General features: G+C 43.9%; 1 protein-coding gene across 1 annotated transcript in view; it reads right to left on the bottom strand.

Moving 5' to 3' along the window:
* CPM (carboxypeptidase M) overlaps nt 1–11,880 on the bottom strand; it is a gene marked incomplete at both ends in the record, with an annotated part of 85,916 nt that extends 74,036 nt beyond the window's left edge. Inside the window, one exon of the mRNA XM_080706364.1 lies at nt 11,721–11,880. Coding sequence (XP_080562490.1) covers nt 11,721–11,880 — 160 coding nt within the window. The remainder of the gene's footprint in view (nt 1–11,720) is intronic.
* Between the last annotated feature and the right edge of the window lie 2,112 nt (nt 11,881–13,992).

Genomic DNA, 13,992 nt, shown 5'->3' with positions numbered 1-13,992 from the left:
TCTCCCTGTTTCTATAGGTGTCCCTTTCTAATGAATTCTCTGTTCAACAACCAAAACCTATATTAGATTATATTACTCTCTGATTAAAACTTTAATGGTTTCCCATGATTCTCAGAATTCACTCTGAATGTTAGAATCGGTTTATAAGACACTCTGATCATTCCCCTGCACATTTCTGTTTGTTTGTTTGTTTGTTTGTTTGTTTTTGGTGGTACTGGGGTTCTTGGAAGCCCTTCTACCTCCGGGCTACACTCCCAGACCTATTTTTACATTTTTTAAAATTTGGAAACAGGGTCTCCTAAGCCAGCGCGCGCGGCTGGCTTCGAACCTCCTGTCTCTGCCTCCCAAGCATGACGATTACAAGCGTGCGCCACCACACCCGGCTTCCCCGCACATTTCTACAAATTCCTCAAATACCACTCTTACCTCTTATTTCTGTTCTGTTTTGTTTCCTGGGGTGCTGGGGATCGAATCCAGGATGCTGCACATATTAGGCAAGCACTCTACCACCGAGCTGCATCCTCGGCCCTGAGTTTTGTTCTTAGAAGAGAGCAAAGGTGTCCCACTTTTGCCAGGCTGGAAGAGCCAGCTCACTCCCACCTTTTCAAGCTAAGCTCTAATCTACCATCTCTTCAGCATCACTCTTTCCATACAATATTCTTTCAAACAATCACCGCTAAATTATCGGCACTGAGAATGCAGTAGTCCCCCATTACCTGTGGGGTGGCAATTTTACTGCATTACTCGTGCACATTGGGGCTGTTACTAAGTACAGTAAGGGTTCCACACAAGCACTGTGATACCATGACGGTTGGTCTGATACCTGAGACACTTCTAAATGACTAAAGGCCGGTAGTGTATTCAGGGGGATACGGTACGCAAAGGGATGACTGACATCCCGTACTGAACAAAGAGGGGGGCAGTGTGAGATTTCATCAAGAATGGTAGGCAACTTAAAATTTACAAGTTCTTTGCTTCTAGAAGTTTTCACTTACTATTTCCAGATCACAGTTGATCATGAGTTACTAAAACTGTGTTACTGAAGATAAACTCTATTCCTTCACAGAACTTAAAATCGATGGCAATTGTTACTCTGCATTACATTAAGCCATTTGTGTACTTCATAATAATGGTTAAGATTCTCACACCGCTTTGCTTTTTGTTTGCTTTCCCCATTAGTGTGTGAAAAAAAAAATCAGAAAAGAGACTGGTCACTATTATACACCCAGCCTAATACAGTGCCAAGCATAAAGAGACTGGCGTTCACTTCAAGCAGGAAGCACTTGACCCAAATAATCTAGGCTTAAAAAGTTTGAAGGTTTCTGCAATTGACTAATGTGGTGTTGTACTGAACTGTATGTCATACAGTCTGAAAACGTATTTTTACATTTAAATGTGTGTTCTTAAAAAACTATACTGTGGCATTTCCCAGTGTATCTTTCTGTTTCTTCACATATAAAAAAAAGCACTTATCAGTAACAGTATAATCCAACAAAGTGTGTTTCTGGGTGATCTCTATTACAGTAAGGTTATTCATTTAAGCCTCCAAGAGTAATAGAAAAAAAATTTTTTTTTTGGTGGTACCGGGGTTCCTGGAAGCCCTTCTACCTCCGGGCTACACTCCCAGACCTATTTTATACTTTTTTATTTAGAAACAGGGTCTCTTAAGCCAGCGCGGCTGGCTTCGAACCTGCGCCATCCTCCTGTCTCCGCCTCCCAAGTGCGGGGATTACAAGCGTGCACCACCACGCCCGGCAGAAAAAATTTTTTAAAAATCCCAATTGAACAACCTGTCTCTGAAATTTAAGTCTATGTACATTTGATATTATTAGTAAGGCATAAATAAATCTTTCAAATCAAACATAATGAGGAAATCCCCATGGACTTTTATTAGGTGTTTTGGCCACATATTAAAATGAATCCATGCCCCCCACGTGTCTCTGGGTGTCCACATTTTCACAAGAGTGAGTACCTGCCAGGTGTGGCGGTGCACCCCTGTAATCTCAGCACTTGGAAGGCTGAGACAGGAGGTTGGCCGGCTCAAGAGCAGTCTCAGAAATATAGGGAGTTCTTGTTTCGAAACAAAAAAAGAGTTTGGGAGTACAGCTCAGAGGTAGAATGCGCCTTGGTTCAATCCCCAGAAACAAATAACAAGAACAAGAACAGCAGCAACAACAACAAAAGGCCTCTTGGAAGGAGTAACATTTTGAATTGAACTAAGGTTCAGCTATCTGAACAAATGATCAGTAGGTTTCTAATATTCATTCTGACTCTAAAAATGTGGTAGTAAACTGAATTTCGCTGGACTGTGTTTATCTATGGTGTTTATCTATGTGCACACCTGTGCATTTTTTTTAGAAATGGAGTCTCAGTTACCTGTTTGAATACCTGTCAGCTCAAGTCACTTCAATTGTAATCTTTAAGTTTGGTTCTAGTTTCCACAAAGATTCCTATCAGAAGAATTTACACATCAGAATTATTTATTTATTTATTTATTTATTTTTGGTTGTACTGGAGGTGGAACCCAGAGGCTTTCTACCTCCGGGCTATATTCCCAGACCCATTTTATATTTTATTTGGAAACAGGGTCTCACTAAGTTGCTGAGAGCCTCACTAAGTAGCTGAGGCTGGCTTTGAACCTATGCGATCCTCCTGTCTCAGCCTCCCAAGCGCAGGGATTACAAGCGTGCACCACCATGCCTGGCCATCAGAAGAATTTAAAAAGTGGATAAACAACTAATTGAAAGCTCTTTGTCTAAACAAACAGAAGATGACTTAATTGGCTTCTTCTGCTGAATTCTGGAGCAGGTTAGGGTCTTCCTGCAGGCAGCACCATCAAATCTTCTGCCTTCCACCAGGGAGGCTGCAGTTGCTGTCACCTCTGGGCAGTTCCAGACAATCTATAAAGCCAACACGAGGCAACTCCTTTGAAGCTGATGTTTGTTTGTTTGTTTGTTTTTAGGTACTGGGGGTTGAACTCAGGAGCATTCTACCTCTAAAATACATCCCCAACTCTTTATTTTTTTAAATTTTAAACAAGTTCTCCCTAAGTTGCTAAGAATCTAAGTTGACCTTAAACTTGTGATCCTTCTGTGTCAGCCTCCCAAGTACTGGGATTTCAGGGAAATGTTTTATTTTATTTTGTTGTTGGAGATTAGGCCTTCCTGATTGCCAAGATTGCCAAAGGTATTTGTGTGAATGGTCATAGATCAGAACATTTGGCCTTTTTAAACATCTGATAAGAGCAGTCCTTGAAATGGAAGGAAGCCTCTTCTATGGGCAATTTGTGTCTGTTTTATTTTAATACAAACTCAAATTAGGCCTTACTCGCCTCTTAGCAAACCATTCCAGTTGCATTTAATTGCTAGGGAGCTAGGAATAATATCAACAGCTTTAAATCCATAGATAAAGCCAGCCTGGTGGTGCACGCTAGTAATCCCAGCATTCAGGAGGCTGAGACCTGGAGGATCACGGTTTGCGGACAGCCTCAGCTACTCATTGCAACTCAGTGAGACCCGGTTTCAAAATAAAGAATAAAAAATAGGGCAGGGGTGTAGCTCAGAGGTCAAATGCCCCTGGGTTCCATCCCCAGACCTGCAAAAAAGCAAAAAAAAAAAAAAATCCATAGATAAGATTTGATTTCATCTCTTTCTTCTAATTCAAATATCTGTTGAGTATTTTATATAATCTTTAAAATTTATTTTTCACTTTAAGATTCTTTTCATCTTTGTGCTCTCAGATAAAGGGACAGCTAAACATTGAGTAAACAGGGCTAAAGATAATTGTCATCTCTCAACTCTAGAGAGTGCTATCCTCAGTGTTATCAACAGATACCTATATTTGTGGATTAAGAATAAAATGAAGCCTGTCATGGTAGCTGCAATTCCAGTACTTGGGAGGCTGAGATAGGAGGATTGCGAGTTTGAGGCCAGTCTCAGTAACTTACCAAGATCCTGTTTCAAAATATAAAATGAACTAGGGCCGGGGGTGTAGCTCTGTGGTGGAATGCTCCTGGATTTAATTCCTGGTACCACCAAAGAAAAAAGGGGGGGGGGGGAAACAAAAGCACCTTTGGATGTTGGCTATATCAACTTGAAATGGGTCCTTATCAGCTCACTATCTTGTGATTTTATAACAATACTTTTTTAACCCTATGTTTTGTGTCTGAGTTTTTGTAACTCCTACTGCATTATGCTGGCACACAATTCATAGAAAATATAATACATCCACACACATAATTCCAAGAAAAATCAAGATACTGTTCAGCCGGTAAAAGAGAGAAAAAAGAGAGCAATTTACCTAAGGTTTGGTGTCAGAATGTAAACATCTGCGGATGATCCCACCAGACAACATAATGGGAAAGTCAGACGCCTGCATGTTCCAGAGTCACGGTGAAGGCGTTGACTGCAAACACAGATTGGTTTGGTTCTGTGGGGACCGGTGTTAGAATTTTCAGAATGTGAACTATCTCACAATCAAGTTGAGAGCAAACCAAAATGTAGTTTCTTCTCAGTTTACACACAGATATATTCCTGGAACGTTCAGTATATGTCAAAACTGTGGGAGAAAGTATCTTATGTTTGTCCATAAAACAGTTGGATTTTACATTTAGATTATTGTAAACTGCCTTCTCCTACCAAAATCTCCCCCCAGGGGGCGGTGCTATCCTGAGAACTGGGCTCTGAGCTCAACTTCTCAAACTCAAGAGGGCAGTGTGGTGGGTGGCAGTCCCTGAAGTGTACAGATCACCGTCAGCCTTCTCTTTTTGCTTCATATCCAAAGCGTTTGTGGGTTCAGGGGAGTAACCCCACCTTGACCCTACACCAAAAAATGAAATTCAAACTACTTTAAATAAAGTTGTAAACACTCGCCGGGCGTGGTGGCGCACGCTTGTAATCCCCGCGCTTGGGAGGCAGAGACAGGAGGATCGCGCAGGTTCGAAGCCAGCTGCGCGCGCTGGCTTAGGAGACCCTGTTTCCAAATAAAAATGTAAAAATAGGTCTGGGAGTGTAGCCCGGAGATAGAAGGGCTTCCAGGAACCCCAGTACCAAAAAAAAAAAAAAAAAAAAAAAAAAAAAGTTGTAAACACTGAGCAGAGATCAAGGAACACTCACACATGAAAAACATTTACTACAGACCTCTCCTAGGACGACAGGGACCCTCAGCGGGAGGAGGGACAAGAACAGAGAAAAAGATAACCGGAGAAAGCTTATAGCAAAAGGCTTAAGGATTCATCTTTGGGGCAAGATAGACTTTGGTTCTAGTCAAATCTCTGTTATCTATGAATAATGGGTGATTTATTTAACCTCAGTTCTTTACATATAAACTGGGGTGATAATCATGGTATTTCATACCATTGTTAGAATGTTTGAGACAAACATTTTTGCAGGCAGAGAGTAAAATTTACTTAATACTGGTTGTCCTGACTATTTCTTAAGTTTCAAACGTAACTCATCTCTAAAGTATTGCTGTTTAGATATATTTGGGATTTAGAATAAAATTGGTTACTAAACATCAGAAATAGTACAATTCTGTGCTACTTGTTGGATACTCTCTGCCTCAGTTTCCTCTTAAAATACCATACTAACAATGTAAGGAAAATCTAACTCATTTTCTTATAAGAAAAAAAGTATCGCCGGGCGTGGTGGCGCACGCTTGTAATCCCCGTGCTTGGGAGGCGGAGACAGGAGGATCTCGCTGGTTCGAAGCCAGCCGTGCTGGCTTAAGAGACCCTGTTTCCAAATGAAAGATAAAATAGGTCTGGGAGTGTAACCTGGAGATAGAAGGGTTTCCAGGAACCCCAGTACCACCAAACAAAAAAAAAAGTGTCTTTTAGAAGCCTAGAATAATTATAAAATAAAGTGTCAAAATAAGGTGTACATATTAATGAATATAAAATATGGCTGTTAGACATCTCAGAAATGATCTTTATATTTTATGTTAAAAAGTAAAGTCTTGGGCTGGGGATTTAACCTACAGGTAGAGTGCTTGCTCACCATGTGAAAGGACACAAAAAGGAAAGTATTGCTAAACTTATACAACTTTAAATCTCAAATATGAATATTAGCAGCTAAGCTTCCTAGACTTTAATGGTTTTCTTGATATTTAGTCTTCAATATGTCAATAAGTGCCCAACAATCAACATTTTACAGAAGATCTCAAGCCAACTGGTTTTAGAAGCATATTGGAAAAATGGGCAGAAGGTGACAGAAAACCAAGTTTGGGGCCCCAATTTTATACGCAGTGCAATTTTTCTGTAAGAAAGCCACCAGCCAAACTACCCAGTCCAAGGCGGGAGACTTGTGTGTGAACACAAGTGTGTGCGGTTTAGAAGCAAGAATCTAAGCCAAATGTAGAGAGATTTCTAAACATCTGAAACAGTATGAAGAGACATTTAATAAAGAACTGTTGAATGAGTATGTGAAAGTCAATGTTCTCTAAGAAAGAAGCCTGAGCAGTAAATTCCCCCATACACGTCAAACACAACAAGAAGAAATAGACACTACGGTAATCTTTCAAACCATTAATAACATTATAACTAGTGTTATTAATAACATTATAACTAGTGTGCTAGTTATACTAGGCATATAACTATAAATACTTTGAGTTTTAGAATAGCTTTTTCCTTAATATACATTTCTTAAGAGATTATAAATCAATACCATTTTTAGAGGAACTTGGTTGTACGCATCAAAGTCTTAAAATTGCTTCAGACTCAGTAGTTTCCTTTTTAGAAATGTCAACAATAGTATTAGTAGCAGCTCTTATGTAACACCTACTGTGTGTTGCACACTGTCCTAATGACCCAGGGGCACATGGCTACAAGGTGGAGGATCTGGAATTTGAACTTGGGCACCATGGTTCCAAAGACTGAACTCAGTAACTTTTGCTTTTTTAGCTACTAAGATGTTCGCTACAGCATTACTTAGAACAGGAAAAGTTTAGGAACAAACTAATGACCATATAATTGTCACCACCATCCGTGCCAAAGCTCTTTCTCTAAAAAGAAAAGAGGTGTGCTTGGAAGACTGGCAGGGCTGGACGTGAACCTTCCCTCTAGTACTTATTAGCTGGGTGATCTTCAGCAGAGTGATTAGGCTCTCCATGCCTCATCTGCCACGTCTGTAAATGAGGATAATGCCTCTTTGACTCACTGACAGTGAGACAATGCACTAAAACGAATACAAAGGTGTATCTGGCATGGCTGGGTATGGTGGCACACGTCTGTGATCCCAGTACTTGGGAGGCCGAGACAGGAGGACTGCAGATTGAAGGACAGCCTCAGCACATAGCAAGACTTTCAGCAATGTAATAAAACCCTGTTTCCAAACAAAAAGTAAAAACGGCTGGGAGTGTAGTTTGGAGGTAGAATGCCCCCGGGTTCAATGCCCAGTCCCCCAACCACAGTACTGGGCAATAGAAATTGTTATTATCTATCCCTTTTCTTTCAACTTTCCTTATTCGGTTATTCAGATCAAGTTTAGACCTAGCAGGAGGCAAGACACAATTCTTAAAACAGGGATGAAGAAATCTCATTTGAAATGGTCCTTTGGGGTTTGTACGTAGCACAGCATCTCCCTCCCCGCAGTCTACTGAAAGCCAGCCAGCAACGTCAGGGGCTGTTTTTTTGTTTATTTTTTAAGAAAACAATTAAAAAATGATAAAATTGTCAAATTAATTTGGGGTGTGCATTGAATCCATAATAAGTACACTTGTATTTGAAAAGGGGGGCTCTCTGGTGCCGGGAATGGATGGCACATAGCTCTGCTCGCCTCCCACGGGTTTTGCTCAGCAAATATTCAACCCATTATGTAGAAACAGAACATTCATTATGTTCCAGGCGTTCTAATAGACAAAGGAGTTGAGAATAAAAAAGGTGGGTGCTAGGCCGGGCGTGGTGGCGCACGCTTGAAAGCCCAGCATTTGGGAGGCTGAGACCAGAGGATCGTGGTTCGTGGACAGCCTCAGCTACTTAGTGAGGCCCTCTGCAACTCAGTGAGACCCGGTTTCAAAATAAAGAATAAAAAATAGGGCAGGGGGTGTAGCTCCGGGTTTCATCCCCAGACCTGCAAAAAAAAAAAAAAAAAAAAAAATAAGGTGGGTGCTCCCTTAACTGAACAGAGGAGTGAATGTATGAACGAATAAACTAATGAACATTGTACCTTTTTTGACTTTTCTGAACTATTGAGTCATCAGTCCTTTTTTTTTTTTAGTTGCTTCTCTTGAGTCACGTAAGATCTTCCTATGTCACTAGGTAGTGGGAATTCCTCCTGAGGGCTGAAATGAAATATGTTCAATCTACCATGGAAAAATCTAGGTAAAAAGAAGAGGTGTGCTCAACCAGGCTGGGAGGAGGGTGTCGCGCGCCTGTAATCCAGTTCTAGAAAGAATGAAACAGGAGGATTTCAGGTTTGAGGCCAGTGTTAGCGACTTAGTGAGACCTTGTTTTAAAATAAAAAAAACCTAGAGGTGCCGCTTGGAGGTAGAATGTCCCTGCGTTCGATCCTCAGCAAAACACACACACACACACACACACACACACACACACACACACACACAGAGTATGTAAGCTCAACTTTCATGTGAGCTTCAAAAAAAAATTCCAAAATAAAAGTTGAAAAAATCATCAATTATAATAGCAGTTAATAATCTTGATGTATAGTTATATTTTCATTGTCTATAGCAGAGATAATCAGAAACTCTGCTGATGCCCCAAAGAGGGATATGACTAAGAAAATTCACACGGTCAATCAAGAGGATAAAACATTACACAGGAACGAATCCACCTCTGTAGACTTTGTCAATTTCTGGAAATACATAATGAAATCACATAAACAGGGAGGGGAGAAGCAGAATAAAGTTCATAATCACAGGAACGGAATATGTGTGATATATGTTTTCAAAAGCCAAAGATGTATTCGGTTAGGGAGAAATATTAACTTTCTCTTCTGGGTGAGGCTGCCCACGTTAGTGATACAAATAAATTAATAATGCCTATAGTAAATCCTGTTTGCCAGGCAAACTCAGCCTACAGCAGAGGGCAGAATAGCGAGGGGAGATTGTTTATCTCATGAAAAAGAGCACCAACAAAGCATCCTCTCTCGACTACCACGCTCACATGCAGCAGCGAGACTTTGGCAACCGATTCCCGGTTGCTGATGTATGATTTAACTACCACTTGAAACCTAATAGCAGATTTAGGTTTTTTCTTAATCCAAGTAATTTTTTTTCAGAGCAACATACACAAACAATTGACTGCTAGTGTCTGATTTTATTTTTTCATGATAACCCTGCAATCCTTTAACCACAAGAGTACCTACACATTTTAAAAAAATAAATAAATAAACCAAGCCTGCTGGCTTTGAGCCTTTCCTGTGGCTTGATTTCATGCAGTGTTGATCAGAAGACCTGGTTCAGATTCAGAGTTCCCAATTGTCTTTCACTAGCACTTTGTGTTTGAAAAATATAAAAACTAACCAAACCATTTAGTACTTAAAATTAATGGCATTCTCATCATCTTGTGGTTTAAATGATGACTGAACACTAAGCCAAGCTGGCTGTGCTTTATATTGCCTTTATTAATGTAATTAGTATTCTTAGATCTTTTTAAATTGCTTTACTCTAGCCTGAGGGGAAAATGATTTCAGAAAGTTAAATACATATGCTGATTCAATATATGATTTCTCACACATCCAACCTCTATAATTTTGGATTATAGTGCAATACAGTATAATTCTGGCACCAACTCTTTGGCAATGTTGCTTAAAAGTAGAGGTGCTATTACACACAGCCAAGGATTTTCATTTTGCATTGCATGTTAAGACTTTTCCCTTAATATAAGAACCATGACCTGATTATTATTATTATTTTTAGAAAATGATTACTTAAGAATATGGTAATTAAGAGACTCCCAACTGACTCAAAACTCAGAGCTAAATTCCAAGTAGGGTTTGAACATACTTTACAGAGTTGTGATCCAAATTCATAAACGTTATGAGACTTTAAACGCAAGCATTTAAATTTTCTAGTTACCTTTTTGGAGGTATCAATGTAATAAAAGATTAGGAAATTGTATTTGAGTGCATTCTTGTAATCCCAGTACTTGGGAGGCTGAGACGAGAGGATTGAAGGTTCAAGGGCAATCTCAGCAACTTGGTGAGACCCTGTTTCAAAATAAAAAATATAGGGCTGGGACTGGCTAGGCATGGTGATGCACACCTGTAATACTAGTATTTGGGAGGCTGAGACAGGAGAAATGCAGGTTCAAAACCCTCTGCAATGTAGGAAAACACTATTTCAAAATAAAAAATAAAACTGGGCTGAGAGTGTAGCTTGGAGGTAGAATGCCCTTGAGTTCAATGCCCAGCAACATAAAAAGGTGGGGGGGGGGAGAAATAAAAAAAGAAAACAACATCTGATAAAATTATGTGCATTGTCTAAAATGACCTGGGTGCCAATTCTGGCTATAAAATCTACCATCTGTGTTTGAACACAATATTTAATTTTTCTATGATTCAATTTTGCTGTCTACTCAGGGTGTAGTGGTCTATGCTTGAAATCCCAGTACTTCTTAGGCTGAGGCTAGAGGATCGCAGGTCTGAGGCCAGCCTCAGTAATTTAGTGAGCCCTCTGAAACTTAGTAAGACCCTTTTTCAAAATAAAGGAATAAAAATCGGGCTGGGGGTGTAGCTCAGAGGAAGAATGCCCTGGGTTCCATCTCCAGTATCCCCACTCAAATGCTGTCTGCAAAAATGAGAATATATTGTTTCTAAATGAAAACAAATTCTAAACATTAAAATGGCAGGAAAAGTGTTGGTCATTGCTAACACATCTATATTTATTATCTACCAAATGTCTCCTTCAGGAGGATACATTTTAAAAACAGCCTTCAGTCATAAAGCCACTTTATTTTTGCACTAAACAAACAAACAAACAAACAAACATAGGACTAGCCGGGTGGGCGTGGTGGCGCACACTTGTAATCCCAGCGCTTGGGAGGCTGACACAGGAGGATCACACAGGTTCGAAGCCAGCCTCAGTTACTTAGTGAGGCTCTCAGCAACTTAGTGAGACCCTGTTTCCAAATAAAAAATATAAAATAGGTCTGGGAGTATAGCTCGGAGGTAGAAAGCCCCTGGATTCCACCCCCAGTACCACACACACACAAAAAAAATAAATAAAGAAAGAAAGAAAGAAAGAAAGGCAAGAAAGAAAGAAAGAAAGAAAGAAAGAAAGAAAGAAAAAAGAAAAAGAAAGAAAGAAAGAAAGAAAAAACCATAGGGCTAAATATACATGACAAACCTAACCAGCAAAACTTCGCTAACTTTGGTTTTAAAGGGAGTAGACTAAATGAAAATTTAACAGTCCAAATCACATTTAAAGAAGCCAACAAAAAGGAAAGTTGGGGTGGATAAACAGACTTCCTTAGGGGACACTTATCCCGAAAAGGAGCTAAAATACACATCCCAGATACTGTCCGCAGGACTCAGAACCGCGGAACTGCAATAATGCAAAGGACTCGTGTCTCTGAGTTACGGGGAGGAAAGAGCAAAATTCTCTTCGCCCCATCACTACTCTCCTGACAACACAATAAAAAGTAAAACCACAAGCGAAACCAGAAAGCAGCCCGCGTGCAGGGCGGCGTGTACCTGTCCCGAGCCGCAGAGCCGCCGCCCGGAGCGGAATGAATGGGAGGCGGCGGGGCGGGCGCGGGAGCCTACCTTTCACGGACTGCCCCACACTGTGCAGGTGGGTGATGGACGAGTAGTTTCGGGCCACGCTCTTCAGAAACGCCTCCATCCCTTCCTGGTGGTGGTACCTGAAGTCCAGGGCAGCCACCAAGGGCAGCGCAAGCCCCAGCCACAGGCGCGCGAGGGCCATGATCTCCAGGCGAGCACCGCAGGGACGCGGCTGGGGCGGCTCCGCTCGCGATCTCGGGGCGCCCGGCTCCCCCGGAGCGCAAAGTCGGCGGGCTCAGCTCGGGAGGCGCCCGGCCTCCGCGCCCACCAGCCCCGCGCGTCCGCCCCGCCGCCCGGCGGGCGCTGTTATAGCGCGGCCAGGGGGCGGCGCCCGCGGCCCTGGGCGGGGCCTCGCCGCCTTCGCACCTCGCCCGCCCGCCCAGGTGAGCAGACCTGCCCCCCGGACGCCTTCCCGCCCAGGTGAGCAGACCCGCCCCCGGGACGCCCCTCCCCCCGCCCAGGTGAGCAGACCCGCCCCCGGGACGCCCCCCCCCCGCCCAGGTGAGCAGACCCGCCCCCCGGACGCCCTCCCACCCAGGTGAGCAGACCCGCCCCCGGGACGCCCCTCCCCCCGCCCAGGTGAGCAGACCCGCCCCCGGGACGCCCCCCCCCCGCCCAGGTGAGCAGACCCGCGCCCCGGGACGCCCTCCCACCCAGGTGAGCAGACCCGCCCCCGGGACGCCCCTCCCCCCGCCCAGGTGAGCAGACCCGCCCCCGGGACGCCCCCCCCCCCACCCAGGTGAGCAGACCCGCGCCCCGGGACGCCCTCCCACCCAGGTGAGCAGACCCGCGCCCGGGACGCCCTCCCACCCAGGTGAGCAGACCCGCGACCCGGGACTCCCGCCCGCCCGCCCAGGTGAGCAGACCCGCCCCCGGGACGCCCTCCCACCCAGGTGAGCAGACCCGCCCCCGGGACGCCCTCCCGCCGCGCCCGCCGTGGGAAGGTGTCCTGCCTCGGCCACCCTGCGCTCCAGGGCGGGTCCCGGGGCGCCCGGTCGAGGGGACACCGGCTGTCCACGGCGGCAGCGGGTTTGGAGACCGTCGGGGCTGCGGCGACCTCCCTGGCCCAGGAGGCCAGGAGCCATCCCAGGCTCCGCAGCCCTGCTCTGCAAGCGCGGACTTGAGGGAAGGAGAACGGAGTCGGGCGGGCGCGGTGGCTCACGCCTGTAAGCCCAGTATGTAGGAGGCTGAGACCCGAGGATCGCAGGTTTAAGGTCAGGCTCTACGGCAATTTAGCCAGGGCTCTTAGCCACTTAGCGATCTTGTTAAAAAAAAAAAAAAAAAAGGCTGGGGTACAGGGGTATAGCTCTAGAGGTAGAATGTTCCTGGGTTTAATACCCAGTACCATGAAAAGAAGGGGTGGGGGAGAAGGGGAAGGCAGGCAGGAAAAGAGAAGAGGTAGAATGTTCCTGGGTTTAATACCCAGTACCATGAAAAGAAGGGGTGGGGGAGAAGGGGAAGGCAGGCAGGAAAAGAGAAGAGTCAGGCCAGAGGGCACAACCTGTAATTCCAATACTTGGGAGGTTGAGACAGGAAGATGGCAGGTTTGGGAACAGCCTCAAAAGTTTAGCAAAGTCCCTCAGCAGTTTAGCTGAGACTTTGTTTTAAAATAAAAAGGGCTGAGGGTGCAGCTCTAGACGTAGAATGATGCTGGGTTCAATCCCCAGCATGAAAGGAGACAGAGACAGAGAGACACAGAGAGACACAGAGAGACAGAGGGGTGTGTGTGTGTGTGTAATCTTAAGTGCCATCAGATGTGGAGTGCATTTTTCAGCAAACTTACATGATGGACAGAATTTGACCAGATCAGTTTAGAAATAACTCATAGAAAAGCAGATCCACTGTTACAGGCCCAACTCCTGGTACCCCCTTGGCCAATTTCAGTTCTCCTTTCTAAAATGCTGCTTTCTGGAAGGATGTGATGGTCTGTGTTTTCACTAAGAAAAATAAAGACCACCAAAATCTGAAAGGAGGTTTGTGCTGTGGGCTGCCCTGATCTTAAAGACACCACACACACTACCGGTTTTTTTTTGGTTTTTTTTTTTTTTTTGTGTGTGTGTGTGTGTGTGTGGTACTGGGGATGGAACCCCGGGGGCCTTCTATCTCCATGCTACACGTCCAGACCTACTTTATATTTTATTTGGAAACAGGGTCTCACAAAGTTGCGGAGAGCTTCACAAAGCTGCTGAGGCTGGCTTTGAACCTGTAATCCTCCTGTCTCAGCCTCCCAAGTACTGGGATTACAAGCATGTGC

Source organism: Muscardinus avellanarius, assembly GCF_963383645.1.
Source record: "Muscardinus avellanarius genome assembly, chromosome: 11".
Taxonomy (NCBI): Eukaryota; Metazoa; Chordata; class Mammalia; order Rodentia; family Gliridae; genus Muscardinus; species Muscardinus avellanarius.
Note: the sequence above shows the minus strand (reverse complement) of the source record. Positions and strands in the feature narration are given on the sequence as shown.